The 14,744-nt window shown below is 40.7% G+C and overlaps 1 protein-coding gene across 1 annotated transcript in view; it reads left to right on the forward strand.

The window, feature by feature from the left end:
- CHD1 (chromodomain helicase DNA binding protein 1) overlaps positions 1-14,744 on the forward strand; it is a gene marked incomplete in the record, with an annotated part of 4,694,407 nt that overhangs the window by 4,302,270 nt on the left and 377,393 nt on the right. The window contains 1 exon segment of the mRNA XM_044063873.1: positions 10,797-10,934. Within this exon segment, the coding sequence (XP_043919808.1) occupies positions 10,797-10,934 (138 nt within the window).

Genomic DNA, 14,744 nt, shown 5'->3' on the forward strand with positions numbered 1-14,744 from the left:
CTCTTTGTATGTATAAAGTTTGCCAGTAATATTCATGGTAATCCAGTTGTGCTTTGGTGTTACTAGATCTTGCAGTCAAGCAAACCAGTCTAATGAAGTCCTTATTGACTCTACTGGATATTTAAACTGGGAAAGAGACCAGTGCTGTTTCTCTTGTCAGTCGCACAGAAATTAGAACAGGTCACTCTGCTGTTCTCGTCATAATAAGTCACTTCCACACAGAGTCAGGGGTCACTCTTTCAGGGCATCGGCTTCTGTGGCTTTTTGGAAAGGGGTGGACTCGAATTATTCTATAGGCTACAGCTTGGTCTTCTGTACATACTTTAACAAAGCATTACAAACTGGATTCATTTTTCATATCCTGAACTAGCTTTGCTAGGATCATTCTCCAGGAGCTCCTGGATCCTCATTCATTTCCTTCTCCCTATATAATACAAAAATGTGGTAATCGTATCTGTTCAGCTTAGACTACTGCAACATTGATCTAATGTTGAACATAATACAACTGTGTAAGCAAACTTACTATTAACAGTAGATGTTCTAATAAATCCCTCTTGCAATAGCCTTCCCCTCTTTTCAACCCCCTTGTTGCTCTTTTAGATGTATTGCAAAGATGTGAAGATTTATATGCAATCTACTCCTTGTATATGTAAAGTATGTCTTTACTTGGTTATTTTTTCTTTCCTAGCATGTACCTTTCAGGTCTTTAGCCTTCCTTTTTGAGACAAGATAGCTCTGAAGCTTTTGGCACCCTTACTGCTGCTTATCTTTACCTCAGCTGGTGTATAGTAGCAGATTAAACAAAGAAAGGATTAATGAATATTTCTTTTGATGTTTCAGGCCAGAACAGCCAGGGATGTTGTCTAGGTCTGAGCTGCAATCATTTTGTTTTATTGTAGTTAATGATTTAACTGCTAAACTACCGTAAATTCTAGCAGAGAGATTCCATAATTTTCACAGATGACTCCCACTTGTTATATTCTACCTGTTTACAAACACCAGAAAAATATGAATCAAGTGTTTGCTAATTCAATCCCCTCATGTACTGTCTTCCTTTTGTTAACTGGCCTGACGGAGTTGGCTGATCCTTTGTTCTTAAAGCTTCTTGCTAACTCTGTAAGTTTACTTTCATACCCAGTCTTAGCTGTTCTTATTGATGATTTCAATTGTTTGACTGAGTTGCATGTCTTCTTTGCAGAGTGGTGTATTATAGTTTCTTAAGCCAGTACATTGACTCCTGTTACTTTTCAACAGTTTTAAATGGATCCTATTCATTCTGTCCATTTCATCCCAACTGATGGGTCTTCAGACTGCTTATCAGATCCAAGCTGGCAAAACTAGTGCCTCAGCCCTGATCTCCTTTAAACTTTTCCCTCTTATAATCAGCTTGTGTATCTACTTCTAGATCTTACTTGGCAAAAACTACCACATCAAATGCAGCAAACTGGAAGATCAGAACCACCGAGTGTAGCAAAATCTTTTTAATTCACAAAGGTTAAGCACTTTCAGCTGTTAGCCTTCATCAGAACAAGGAAAAAACATTTTTCCATGTTTTAAAATACTATAAATCAATTTTAAAACCACCAATCGCAACAATTACCATGACTAATTAGTACAATATGCAAAAACAAACAAAAAACTAACACACAAAACACTGAAACACTAAAAACAGTGTGTTTACTTTTTGCATTTATCATAGTGTTTTTCTACGTAATACGCCATCGTTTAACACAGGTGCATTATATGCATTAAAAAGAATCTGCCATTTGAAGTCTTTATATTCTAATCCCCCCTCTCTGTCTCCATTAAAACCATTAGGCACATTGTCTATTACAGAAGAAAAACTTTTTAAAATTGACGCACAATAAAGTATGCTTATAAAGTGCATTGTCTAAATTTTTACTTTTTATAGCATATAAGTGCTTATACATCTTTCTCCTTAATTCCCTATTGGTTTTGCCAATATAGAATGATGTGCATGCCGAGCACTTTACTAAATAGACAACAAATGTAGATTTACAGTTAAACCTAACTTGCACCTGCCATATTTTTTCACTTGAAATAACCTCAAAAAAGGGACCCTCTGCCACAAATCTACAGATATATTGATATAATTTTCCAAGATGCTCTTCAGTTTATTCCCTCTTTTAAAGATCAACCCAGGGTTGACATTAATTTTGTGCTGAGTAAGGGGATCTTCTCATAAAATTTCCCAGTTCTTCAATAAGATGTGATGTAAATAAATAGGATCCATTGAAAAAGCTGTAATAAACTTAAAAGAATGGGCATCATCATTCTGATCAGAATGTCCAATCTCTTTAATAGCGGGAATCATTTGAAGATCATCTTGGAAAATAATATAAAAGGGAACTCCTCCAATATGGGCATGACTAAATGCAGTAGATGTAACTTTTGTAAATTTATGAAAGTAGCAAGTACCTTTACCATCAACAATGTCACGTATAGAATTAGAGGCAGATATAATTGTGAAAGCTTTGGTATTGTTTACATTGCTCAATGCCAATGTTGCCCGGGGTTTTATATTGGAAAAACCTAGAGACATTTTAAGCTGCGAGTTAACGAACACCAGTATAACATAGGGAGACTCAGTATTACAAATGCTTTGGCTAAACATGTCTCCAAAAACCCAGGGCATTTCTTTAACTTTTTGTTTATTAATAGTTACTAAAAACATCATGGGGGTCCTTGGCCCTTCCGATTGGAAGAAAGAGAGCTTTATTGGCAGCTTAATGTTAATACATTTGCCAATCCTGGTTTGAATGACCAATGCTCTCTGAAATTTATTTTGCGTTTGAAATCTTTGGAAAGGTGATATAATTATTAATGTGAAGTTGTTTAGTCTCACCGTTCATTCTTGACTGATGGTTTGGAGCCGATCCTTCAGCTCCGATACGGTCACATGCAAAGCTCGAGGCCAAGCCCCCTATCCCATAACGCACTGTGAATTACCTCACATCCAGTTTGCCGTGGCATCTGATCGGAGGTTCCAGTGTATGCTCGGGCCAGTAACTGTAAAAATTTTCTATTTACTAGCTTTTACATATAGCTTTTCTAATATTTTGCATAACTAGTTAGATAGTTAACTCTTATAGCTTTCCCCTTCCCGTGTGATATAATATTCTTTCTATATTTAGTCTTTAGATAGTTGGCCTTGTTGTTTTTGGCCTAGTTAGTTTGAGTGTGTGCTACATTTATTCTACAGTAGTTATAGCATATAGTTTTTCAATACCAGTATCTTAGGCTCTGTGTGAGTGTGTCTTACATATCCTGTTACACTTAGAATTATAGTACAAGAGTTTTTTGGTTCGATAGTTATATTTGTTATATTTACTCTCTAGATATTTGGCCTCGTTTTTCGGCCTAGTTAGTTTGAGTGTGTGCTACATTTATTCTACAGTAGTTATAGCATATAGTTTTTCAATACCAGTATCTTAGGCTCTGTGTGTGTGTGTATTTAAAGCCTATTGTTGCTAATTTCTCAGTGTTTTTGGATCCGCGTGCATTTAGAGTTTTATCATGGCAGATAAGGACAAGCATCCCAAGTCCGGTTTTAAAAAATGTCTGGACTGTAACCAAAAAATGTCAGTCACTGATGGGCATGTTACATGTGTATATTGTTTAGGGGCTGTCCACTTGCAAGAATCATATGCTATCTGCCATTCCTTTTCTTCCAGGTTCTTTTGAAAAGGAAATTAATGGATAGGGGTTTGCTAAAACACCCCTTTCAAGAGACATTGCGTGACCAGGATGTTGCTAGCAAATCCTCCAAGTCCTCCAAGTCATCTGCTGAATCTAAGGACTCAAAAAAATCAAAATCAAAAAAATCTGATGAGACATCTGCTCCACAAGTTTCGGAGCCGAGTGTCTTTTCTTTTCGGAGCCGGCCCACAGGCTTGGAGCCGGTATCCGAAGTGCCTCAAGTCACCTTTACTTCAGTCGGCACCATCGGTGCATTCATCTAGGTTGTCTGTCAGCCTTTCAGATTTGGATGTGGATCAATTGGTGCAGAAGCTTCTACAGGCACCAGGCCTTGCTAAATTGCTGTCGGCTCCAAGTGTCTTCGGAGCTAAAGACCACTACTCCTGCTTTGACTACTCCTCCTGTGAGCCATGTTGGTCCTTCGGAGCCAGAAGGATCAGACCTGTTGATCGTGGAGCCTTTGGGGTCAAAACCTGTTTCAGTGCCCATCCACTCTGACATCCTCGGCACCAACCGGGAATTCTAGGAGTCGACACTCTCCAGTCAGATCCGGAGAGGATAGTCAAACCTCCGGCTTGGATCCCACTGCCTTGGTGCGGGAGGGTTTGACGGTTCCCTTGGATCCGTCGATTCCTTACCATCGGAGCCATGGTGCCTTCGATGCCATGAGGAGAGCTTTGTCACCCAAGACATCCTCAACTTCAGGCCTTCCTTCCTCATCCCCTAAAGCACACCTGTGTCTGCTTCTGCTTCCATCATCCAGGCTAAGCGTAGAAACCCATAGCCTCAGGTAGCCCCACCAGGGTGCCCCCTACTCTTCCGAGACCTCTCCAGAAGCCCCCACTGAGGAGGTTCCTAGGAAGAGATTGTGCAAGAGGAGATACTTGGACTCCCCACAGGAGTCTTTAACATCTGATACTGACTTGGATGAGTCAGAAAGGTCCCCCTCTGAGATTATCTCCTTTGCTGAGATACTTGAGATCCTTAGGCCCCTGTGATTGGCAGTCCAAAAACACTACTGAGGATGTCATTTCTCCTAAAGGCTTTCGGGTCTCAACCCTCCACCTCTTACGTGTCTCCACCCTTCGGTGAGCTCATGCAGTTGGTTTCACGAAGGGCGTGGGAGTCACCGGAGTGCATGGAGCCTGTTCCTAGGAGGCCTAACAAGTTTATATCAGCCGCACCAGACAAAATTTTCTTAACCAAAGGAGTCCCAGTTGATGCCATGGTGGTGGCTGCGGCCACCAAAAAGGAAATGTCTGAGACTTCCTCATCTATCCATCCTCCTAATAGAGAGTCTAGGATCATGGATAGATATGGGAAACGGATGTTCAGTTCAGCGACTTTTGCTCTGTGTTCACTGAACTACTTAACCCATTTTACTAGGTTGCAAAGAGATCTCCTTATGGAGTTGGGAGATGCTCTTCAGGGTGCAGTAGCTGCAGGTGCCTCTGACAAAGTTGCTGCCCAGCTTTCTACCCTAAATTCTATTGTCAACTCGTCCATGCGTGTCGTATCCTATGCAGCTGATGGAACGAGTACGGCAGCGGGTACAGCAATCACTCTTAGAAGATATTCCTGAATGCGCTTGTGTTCCTTCGCAGAACCCTTCAAGTCATCCTTCGTTAACACCCCCTTTGATGGCTCATCCCTTTTTGAGCCTAAGGTGAGGGAAACCTTGACCAGGTGTGAACAGGAAGGAAAGACTCTTGTGTGCCTTCATAGTCTGTTTTTCCACCCCTACCCAACCTTATCCCAAAGGTCAAAGAGGAGGGAAAATGTGGTTCCGGAAATCCCAAGGAGCCTTTCAGGACACACGTGGTGAACTCCCCTCCAGGAGCAGAGGAGGGGGTTAATAGTGGAAGACGCCGCCCTCACGGCAGAGGGGGTCCACAATATCAGGGTGACAGAGATCGCTTCTCTGGGCAACCCTACCAGCGCTCCTGAAAGAAGACCCGACTGTCCTGCTCTGGAGGCAGTCTGGGGTCATTTATCTTTGTACCCAGATGCCTGGCAAGGAATAAAAGACAGCTGGGTACAAATTATCATTTCAAGAGGGTACTTCATGCCATTCGCCACCCCCCCCCCCCACCCATCCATAAGGAGACTCCCGGACGTTCCACCCAGTTACAGGGAACAAGCAGCTATAGAGGTCCAAAAGTTGCTACAAAAAAAGAGTCATCCAGCCAGTCCCAGCAGACCAAACAGGATCCAGAACTTACTCAAGATTCTTTTTGGTTCCAAAGAAAACACGGGACTGGAGACCCATTTTGAACCTCAGCAAACTCGACCAATATGTAAAGAAAGAGAAGTTCCGTATGGTCACGCTTCAGTCTATACTTCCTTTCTTAGGGTAAGACAATTGGATGTGCTCGATAGATCTCAAGGATGCGTACTACCACATTAAAATGGCCAGGCCATCCAGAGATCACCTGCATTTCCGGCTGGGAGCCAATCATTTTCAGTTTCGAGCCTTGCCCTTTTGTCTCACTACAACCCCCAGAGTGTTCAAATGCATGGCAGTGGTCACGGCTCTCCTGAGGTGTCTAGGATTCCAGGTGTTTCCATACCTAGACGATTGGCTCCTTACCGCCACCACCAGGCATCAACTTATTCAGGCAAGAGAGTACACACTGTCACTCTGCAGTCATTTAGGTATTACAGTCAACTCGGAAAAGTTTGCCTTGTCACCATCACAGCATATCATTTTTATCGGGGCAGAGCTAGACACCTCAACCACCACTCTAAGGCTACCAATCGAAAGAGGCTTTCTTCTTCGTCAGCATGTTAGCACATTGGTATCGAAAGACAGAGCACCAGCTTCAGAAGTTCTGAAAGTATTGGGTATGGTGGCTGCAGCAATCCTAGCCATACCATTAACAAGAATGCATATGTGGATCCTCCTTCAATGGCTGTTGTTCACTCAGTGGTCTTACCAGGAACTACCCATGGACCACACAATATTGATTACAAGCTCTTGCAAGAAAGCTTTCCAGTGGTGGTTGACGTCTCTTCATGTCACCATAGGACGCCCCTTTGTTTTACCCCTTCCAGTAGCCATTGTGACCATGGACGCTTCCATGATTCCATGATAGGGGGGCATTTTCAGGGAAAGGCTGCCCAAGGCACATGGACTGATCAGGAGTCACACTGTTCTGGAGATGAGAGCAGTACTTTTGGCATTCCAGTACTTCCAAGACTGTCTTCCTTTAGGAATGATTGTGATTCAGGCAGACAATATGTCAGTAGTCTGGTACTTGAACAAGCAAGGGGGAACCAGATCTTGCCTCATTTGCCGAGAAGCCCTCAGAGTTTGGCAGTGGGCTGTTTTTTCCCAGAGCTTTCTGTTGGCAATGCACATCCCGGGGAGATCCAACGTAATAGCAGACAAACTAAGCAGGGCAATCTTATTGCCACACGAGGGATCCCTCAAGAAACAGATTGCAGACAGGATTTTCCGCAAATGGGGCCAGCCTTGCTGCAACTTTTTTGACAGTCACATCAACACAAAATGGAGACGGTACTTTGTCCTGATTCCCCCTCCGGGAGAAGCCCCGAGGGACGCACTCGTACACGATTGGCCCACGGATCTCCTCTATGCATTTCCACCAATACCATTGATACCCAAGGTTCTACAGAAAGCAAAATTCCTGGGAAGGACCATCATCCTTATAGCCCCTTATTGGCCTTGGCAGATTTGGTTCCCATTCCTTCAACATCATCTCTTGGAGGATCCTTGGATTCTGGACCCAGTTCCAGACCTTCTGACACATCCGCCGGGGGACCTTCATCCCCCTCTGCAGTCATTGAAGCTGACAGCTTGGCTGCTCCAGTTCCCCTCATAGCCAGGCTTCATAACTTTTCCAATGAGACAAAACAGATCCTTTTGTCTTCTCATAAGCCATCCACTAGAAGATTATGTCTTCGTAATAAGTGGAAGAGATTTTCCTTATGGGCCTCTAAGGATAATATTGATCCTTACCGAGCCTCCATGACATCCATACTAGAATTCTTGATTATGATTTTTAACAAAGGAGCATCAGCAGCAACAGTTCAGTCCAGTTGGCTGCTATGTCTAATTTTCATTTTGGGATTGACTGGTTAAATATGTCCCACGTTATCCAAAGCCTTTCTCAAGGGGACATTTCATATAAGACCACCTGTGAAAACTCCTTATTCTCCATGGAATCTAAATTTTATGCTTTTACGTATAGTCCTCCCCCGTTTGAACCAGCATCATCTTGTGACCTCAAACATTTGTCGTGGAAAACCATTTTCTGGTAGCTATTACTTCTGTCCCCCGCCTGCTTTGAGCACTGAGTTTCTTCATTCTGTCCTATCGGGACAGATGGCTGGTGGATGAGACAGTGGAGCTCATCTTCCATTAGGCTCGGAAGGATCCGGATGTCGCAGAGCCTATCTGCAGGAAGCCTGATAAATGGATTGTCCCCATTGGTGCAAGGGTCCCACAGTGGATGCTGTGGTGATAGCAGTAGCCACCAAAAAAGAGCTCACTGAACAGAGCTCCTCTGTCCTTCCCCTGAACAGTGAATCCAGGGTGCTGGACAGATTTGGGAAGTGTGTTTAAGCTTCAGTGACCGCCACCCTTAGGTCACTAAATTATTTGGAGCATGTGATGAAATTTCAGAGGGACTTAATCAAGGAGTTTGCCAGTGCCCTGTTGGGGTCTTTGTCAGCAGAGGACAAGACCATTTCTTTGCAAATGGCTATCCTTGAGTCGTTATTGAATGCCTCCATGAGGTTGAGTTCTCATACCTCAAAAGGCTGTTCAGGAACCACTAGTTCAGCAATTACTATGAGAAGGCATGCCTGGATGTACCTTTGTAATTCTTTGGAGCCCTTCAAGTTTTCATTCTCATCAGTGCTCCCTTGGATGGATTCACGTTTGGCCCTAAGGTGAAAGAGACTTGTCTGCAAGATGGGAAGTCATTGTCTGCCATGGGGATTCATTTTTCTACTCCTCAGTGAACTTTTTCATAGAATTGGATAGAAGGTCAGAAAATGTGGTTCTGCAAGTCACAAGGATCTTTCCAGGACTCATATGAAGATGGTTCCCTGAGTGGAAGAGGGGGGCACCCCAGTGGTAGGCATTGCCCACAAGGCAGAGGATGCCTGCAACACCTGGGCTTCAGAGATCCATTCTCTGAGAAGCTGTTTCAGCACTCTTGAAAGGTTGCCTGAATGCTGCACTCTGGAGGCAGTGCTTATCCCTGCACCCAGAAGTGTGGACAATGATCACCAAAGGTACTTGGGTTCAGAGGTTAGTGTCCAGTGTATACTACAAATCCTTTCTCTCCACCCTCCCAATCGACACAGAAAATTTTCCAGTGTTCCAGCCAATTAAAGGAAAGCACCAGCCAGAGAAATGAAAAAGCTTCTGACAACAAGTCAGCCAGGGAGTCCCAACATCCTGTTATGATAACTTCCTAGAGATTTTGTAGTACCATAGAAAAACTGGGGCCTAAGACCAGTTTTGGGTCTTAGTAATTTAAATCATTTTGTCAAACTCTTGAAGTTCCATATGGTCAAGGTTCAGTCCATTCTGCCACTGTTGCACAGGGACAAGCGGATGTGCTTTGCTGAGCTCCAGAATGCATACTATCACATCAGAATAGACAGATGCTCTGGGAGATATCTACTGCTCAGGCTGGGAGCCAGTAGCTCTCAGTTCAGGACCCTGTCCTTTGGTCTCACCACAGCCCCCAGGGTGTTCAAGTGCATGGAAGTGGTCACAGCTCACTTGAGACTGCTAGGATTCCAGGTGTTTTATTAACTCGATAACTGGTTCCTCTCTGCTCCCATCAAGCCTGTACTTATCTAGGCTAGGGATTACTTGTTCCATCTATGTCTTCAACTGGGCATTACAATAAACTATACCAGGTCTCAACTTTCCCCCACTCAAGCCCTGGAATTCGTTAGTGCCCGTCTGGATATGGTGACACAGATTGCAAGGTTAAACATACTGCAGATCCAGGCATTGCACATTCTGTCTTTTCTTTCCCCTCCAGCCAGGCTAGTCTTACGGCTTTTAAGATCTGTGTAAGCTTCCATAGTTTTGGTACCTTTAGTCAGACTTTACGTGAGCGTACTGCACTGGACCCTTGCAGTACAGTGGTCAATAGAGTGACACCCCCTGACTACACTGATTCAGATTACAAGGATTTGCAGGGAACACAGCCTGGTGGATGAATCCAAAAGAAATTTCTCAGGAGTGCCCCTTTATTCTCCCTGCCCCCAAAGACACAGTGACCACAGATGCCTTCCAACCGGTGGGGGGGGGGGGGGGGCATTACTTGGGAAGGACAGTCCAGGACACTTAACTTAGGCAGAGGTCAGTCTTCACATTAATGTCTTGGAAAGGAGAACAGTCTCATCAGCACTGCAGGTGTTTTAAGATGCTCTCCATCCAGGGATTGTTGCTATTCAGATGGACAGCTAGGGGAACCCGATCCTGCACCTTACATCAAGAAGCATTGAGAGTATTGCAGTGGGCATTTTTTTCAACCACTTTCTTGTGGTGCTACATGAGGTTATATCCTTCTGTCATTATTGTTGATGCAGACTTTCCAGTGCAATACACTTTGTAATGTTGGGATGTTAGCTGAGTAGTGGTATACAGAATGTTATGCTCTCAAAGGTCTTGATGGTGCGGTAGGTACTCAGGTAAGATTTTTGCACAGTGTCATTCACAAAGAACGTAGAGCAATTTAAGTACTTCTTATCTGTTCTACTTTTTTTTTAATCTTTGTAAAATCTGTTTACATCTAACTGTTAAAACTTGTTTTCATTGTTACTGATTCTTATTGTTAATCTTTTTTTGAGGCTATGACCTAAAATTTATAAATTATAGTTTAAGGCATTTTATGATTACATTTACATACCTTTACAATGGAATAGATATACATAAATGTTTTGGTACAGAGCCTTGACTTACTAAAAACTGAAGTGTAATCTAGGGAAAACCAAAATGCAGTAACTGTGACTTGAGACAGTAGTAATACTAAAAGCATTTTGTAGTTTAGTTTTCGTGAAGTAAATTTCTGCACATTTTCTAGGGATGTGAAGCTAAAGATGATATAAAAGATAAACCTAAGAAGAATTTAGCAGATACACCCCTTCACATTACTGCAAGCAGTGAGCCAGTCCCCATCTCTGAGGAAACTGAGGAGCTTGACCAGAAGACGTTCAGTGTTGTGAGTAGCTGTTGCTTATCTCTGTTGTATTGATTTTTAATCCACTAAAATAATTTCCCTCTCTCTCAAAGACAGAACACACATACATTCTTTGGTAGTTATTGCACAAGATTAGATCTGTTTTTGTGCTGCTTCCAGGACCCAAGGTAATAGGGTTCGACTCACTTCACCTTGCTTTGTCTACTGTGTAACTCTGAGCATGTCACTTAATCTGACAGTGCTCCCCAGGTCACCCTTGAAAATAGACAAGTGTCCAGTGGGGTTTAGCTTGGTTAACAGATGTATTTAAAAAATAAGTAAATAAAAAAAATACTTTTATATCCTTGGGCATTTCCTGAAAACTTGCGTGTTGATTGACTTCCTGCAGTAGCTTTGATCTTGTTATGCATTGATATCATTTATTGTTATAATTACTTAGCTGTTAACAGTATATTTTGCAGTAAGTTGTAACTGAGGTATTACAAAGACATTTTTCTGGTAGCATTTATCAGTTGAATCACTTGAATCAAGGTAGTCATTCCACCCTATCACCATATCCTGGCAGATGTGGTGCTAAGGTTGCTGAAGTATCTACAAACGTTTTTAGTTAGCTGTCCAGTCTGCAGTAGTTCAGCATAACACTAACTCTTGTGATGTAGGCCACAGTACTGAACCTTGTTTCAGCTTTAATATAGTAAGCTTATGAGGAAGCTGTTTCATAAGATAGAGCCAGGTTCATAAAGCTTTTATCTCACACTTTTCAAATGTAGCATTTTAATTGTTGATGATCTGTGTAGCTGTCGTATTTGTTCTGTATCATTAGAAGTGTCACAGAAAGTGACTTCCTTTAGCTGTGGAAGCAAGCTTTCTTGACCTCACTGCATAAAGGCAAGTCATTGCTTGAAACAAAAGCTGTAGACTCCCCTCTGTACTAACCATCTTTGCCAAGATCATGGAATTAGTGGTTAATCTCCATTTCTCCCAGTATGTTTAATCCATTGCAGTACTCTGTAAATTGCTGTATAGCTCAGAAAATGCTACATAGAGAGCACAGCCATGATTGACTGTCTCTGAATATAACGGTAAAGATCTCAATAGTATGGTGGTGATACCTGCCTGTTTTATGACTTAAGACCTTTTGTACTATTTACCACATGCACCTTGCAACAGGACCTGCTGCACTATAAATAGTAGCACACCCTGAGTGGTTTCTCCTACTATTTAGATATTTAAAAATCCAAAGTTTTGTGGTTGTTAGCCTACTCCACTGAGTTTTGGCTAACAAAGGAGTTCCACAGTGTGGCATTTGAGCTCATTTCTTGTTAGCATTTGGAAGCCTTCTCTAGTTCATTACCTATTTAACACTTCATTTCTATACAGAAGTATTTTTCCATAGCACAGGTTAAGCTTCAGAATGGATTCTTCAGTCTTGAATACTGAATGAAGTCAATATTTCTCATCAGAGAATTGATTCATATTTAGAAGAATTTTTGATAGATGGAAGAATAACTAATGTAGTATATGATTATATAAAGGTCAAGTTTCCTACTTTGGCCAGTTTTGTAGGAATACCAAAAATACATAAAAGTACCACAGACCCCCCATTCAGGCCCATTGTATCCGGCAACGGTTCAAAAACATATTTTATAGGGAAATACATTGATGCTAAACTTAAGACAGTATACGACAACATACTTTATATGGTGAAAGATTCTTGGGAATTTTTAAGTAAATACCCTGTTAACAATTGGAAAAAGGAATATCATTTTGTCACCATCAATGTTGTTGATTTATTTTCCAGTATTCCTAAGAATGAAGGACTGGAAGCATTTTGTAATAGTATAAATAAGTATACAAGTATGACATGGGATGAGATTTGTTTAATTATGGAACTCATGACTATGGTTTTGGATAACAACTTTATACACTTCGAAGGTGAATACTTTAAACAGATACAAGGTGTAGCGATGGGAGCGGCATGTGCTCCCATCTTTGCCAATTTAGTTATGGTGGACTGGGAAGAAACCCATCTGTTTCCCAGTAACCACTTTAGTAAGATTCTTCACTACTCGAGATTTCTGGATGATATGTATATATTATGGAGTGGCACTGATAATGAATTGAATGTGTTCATTGAATATATAAACAATAGTAGTATTTTTTTTGAAATTCACATACAACAAGAGCAAAGTGGGAATAGCTTATTTGGACACTCACATTTATGCACACAATGATGTTTTAAGATCCAGGATATATATAAAAAAGACATTTTCCAATGATTACCTAGCATACGATAGTTTTCATCCTACCAAATTAAAATAAAATATATTCAAAGAAAAATGTATCCGTGCTGCAGGCATGACTTCAGATCAGTCAACTATGAAGGAAGAGATCAATTTTATCACTGAAATGTTTAAGGACAGAGGTTATCCTCCCTCAATGTTGTATAACATAGGGACTTATGTGACAAACGAATGGGGTTCGAGATATAAACCCCTACTAGGAATGGGAGATATCAGTAATAAAGATACAGTTTTTGGGAAAAAAAGGAGTGATATCGAGAGAATGAGACATCAGAAATCTTTTATCTTGACATATTGTCCTAAATCTGACAAAATCGTAGAAATTATTAACAAGTTTTGGTTTTTATTAGACTCTGAACCTAACTTGGAGAAAATAGTAGGTAAGAGACCAGGTGTGGTATACAAAATGGGAGATAATGTTAAGAAATTACTTGAACACCAGTCAAATACCAATCAAGAAAACAAAAATTCCAAATTTGGAGGAACAAGGAAGTGTGGTACATGCAACCAGTGTAGATACATTTTGGAAACACACAAATTAAAGATTTTTAATAACTACCAAACAGTTATAAAGTTGAAAAAGGGAAATTGTAACACTAGAATGGTGATTTACATTGCCAAATGTGGAGCATGCCCCAGCTACTACATTTACAGTTTATCTAGAAAAGACAGCACCAATGCCCTATCAAGACATGTGGAAAAAATGGGGGCAGGACATGAGTTCAAATTTGGTATTTTGGATATTATTTACAATAATGCCAAAGGAGGGGATTTGAAAAAATTATTAAGCTTTAAGGAAGTTTGGTGGCAACTTTATCTCAATGCCGCAATTTTGCCAGGTTTAAACGAATCCATTTCATGTAAACCTATTCTTGAAGTGGATTCTAGATAGATTACAAATGTTCACATTTATTAAATTGTAATCATTTTCAGTGTATAACACAATTTTCATTGTATTTTATTTTATTTTATTATATATAATAATTCATCACATGCTTAATTTATCAAATTTTATTTATGTGCATTTATTCATGTGCATTCCATACAATATTTATACCCACTCACACACACTAAGGGTTGTTTATGTATACTTAGTGTAGTATTAAATATATATTCTTATTTTTTCAAGTCCATTCATTTTGTATGCAGAGTCATCCAACTGTTTCATGCTATAAATTTTAATTTTAATTTTTAATTTTTAACTTTCAACTCAGCAGCCCAACAAAGCACTTTCAAATGCATTTAATTGTTTTTAACTGTTTTTAAATGTTTACAAATGTATCCAGACATTATTACGTAGATGTTTAAGGTTTATATAGATATATTGTGTATATTTTTTTTTGGCACAGCAAGTATGATTATTTATTTCAATGTATGTTTATTTATTTATCTAAAGGTATAATATCAATTCAAAAGCAATAAGAATTATGAAGTAGTATTTCTTTAAGGAAGGAGCAACAGTTTGGCGCCAGTTTTTGCATTTAAACAATGTATCTGTTAGTGAAAGGATGTTCTGAAGAAGCTCTAT

Source organism: Protopterus annectens, chromosome 2.part2 (genome assembly GCF_019279795.1).
Source record: "Protopterus annectens isolate FY-2018-M chromosome 2.part2, PAN1.0, whole genome shotgun sequence".
Taxonomy (NCBI): domain Eukaryota; kingdom Metazoa; phylum Chordata; order Ceratodontiformes; family Protopteridae; genus Protopterus; species Protopterus annectens.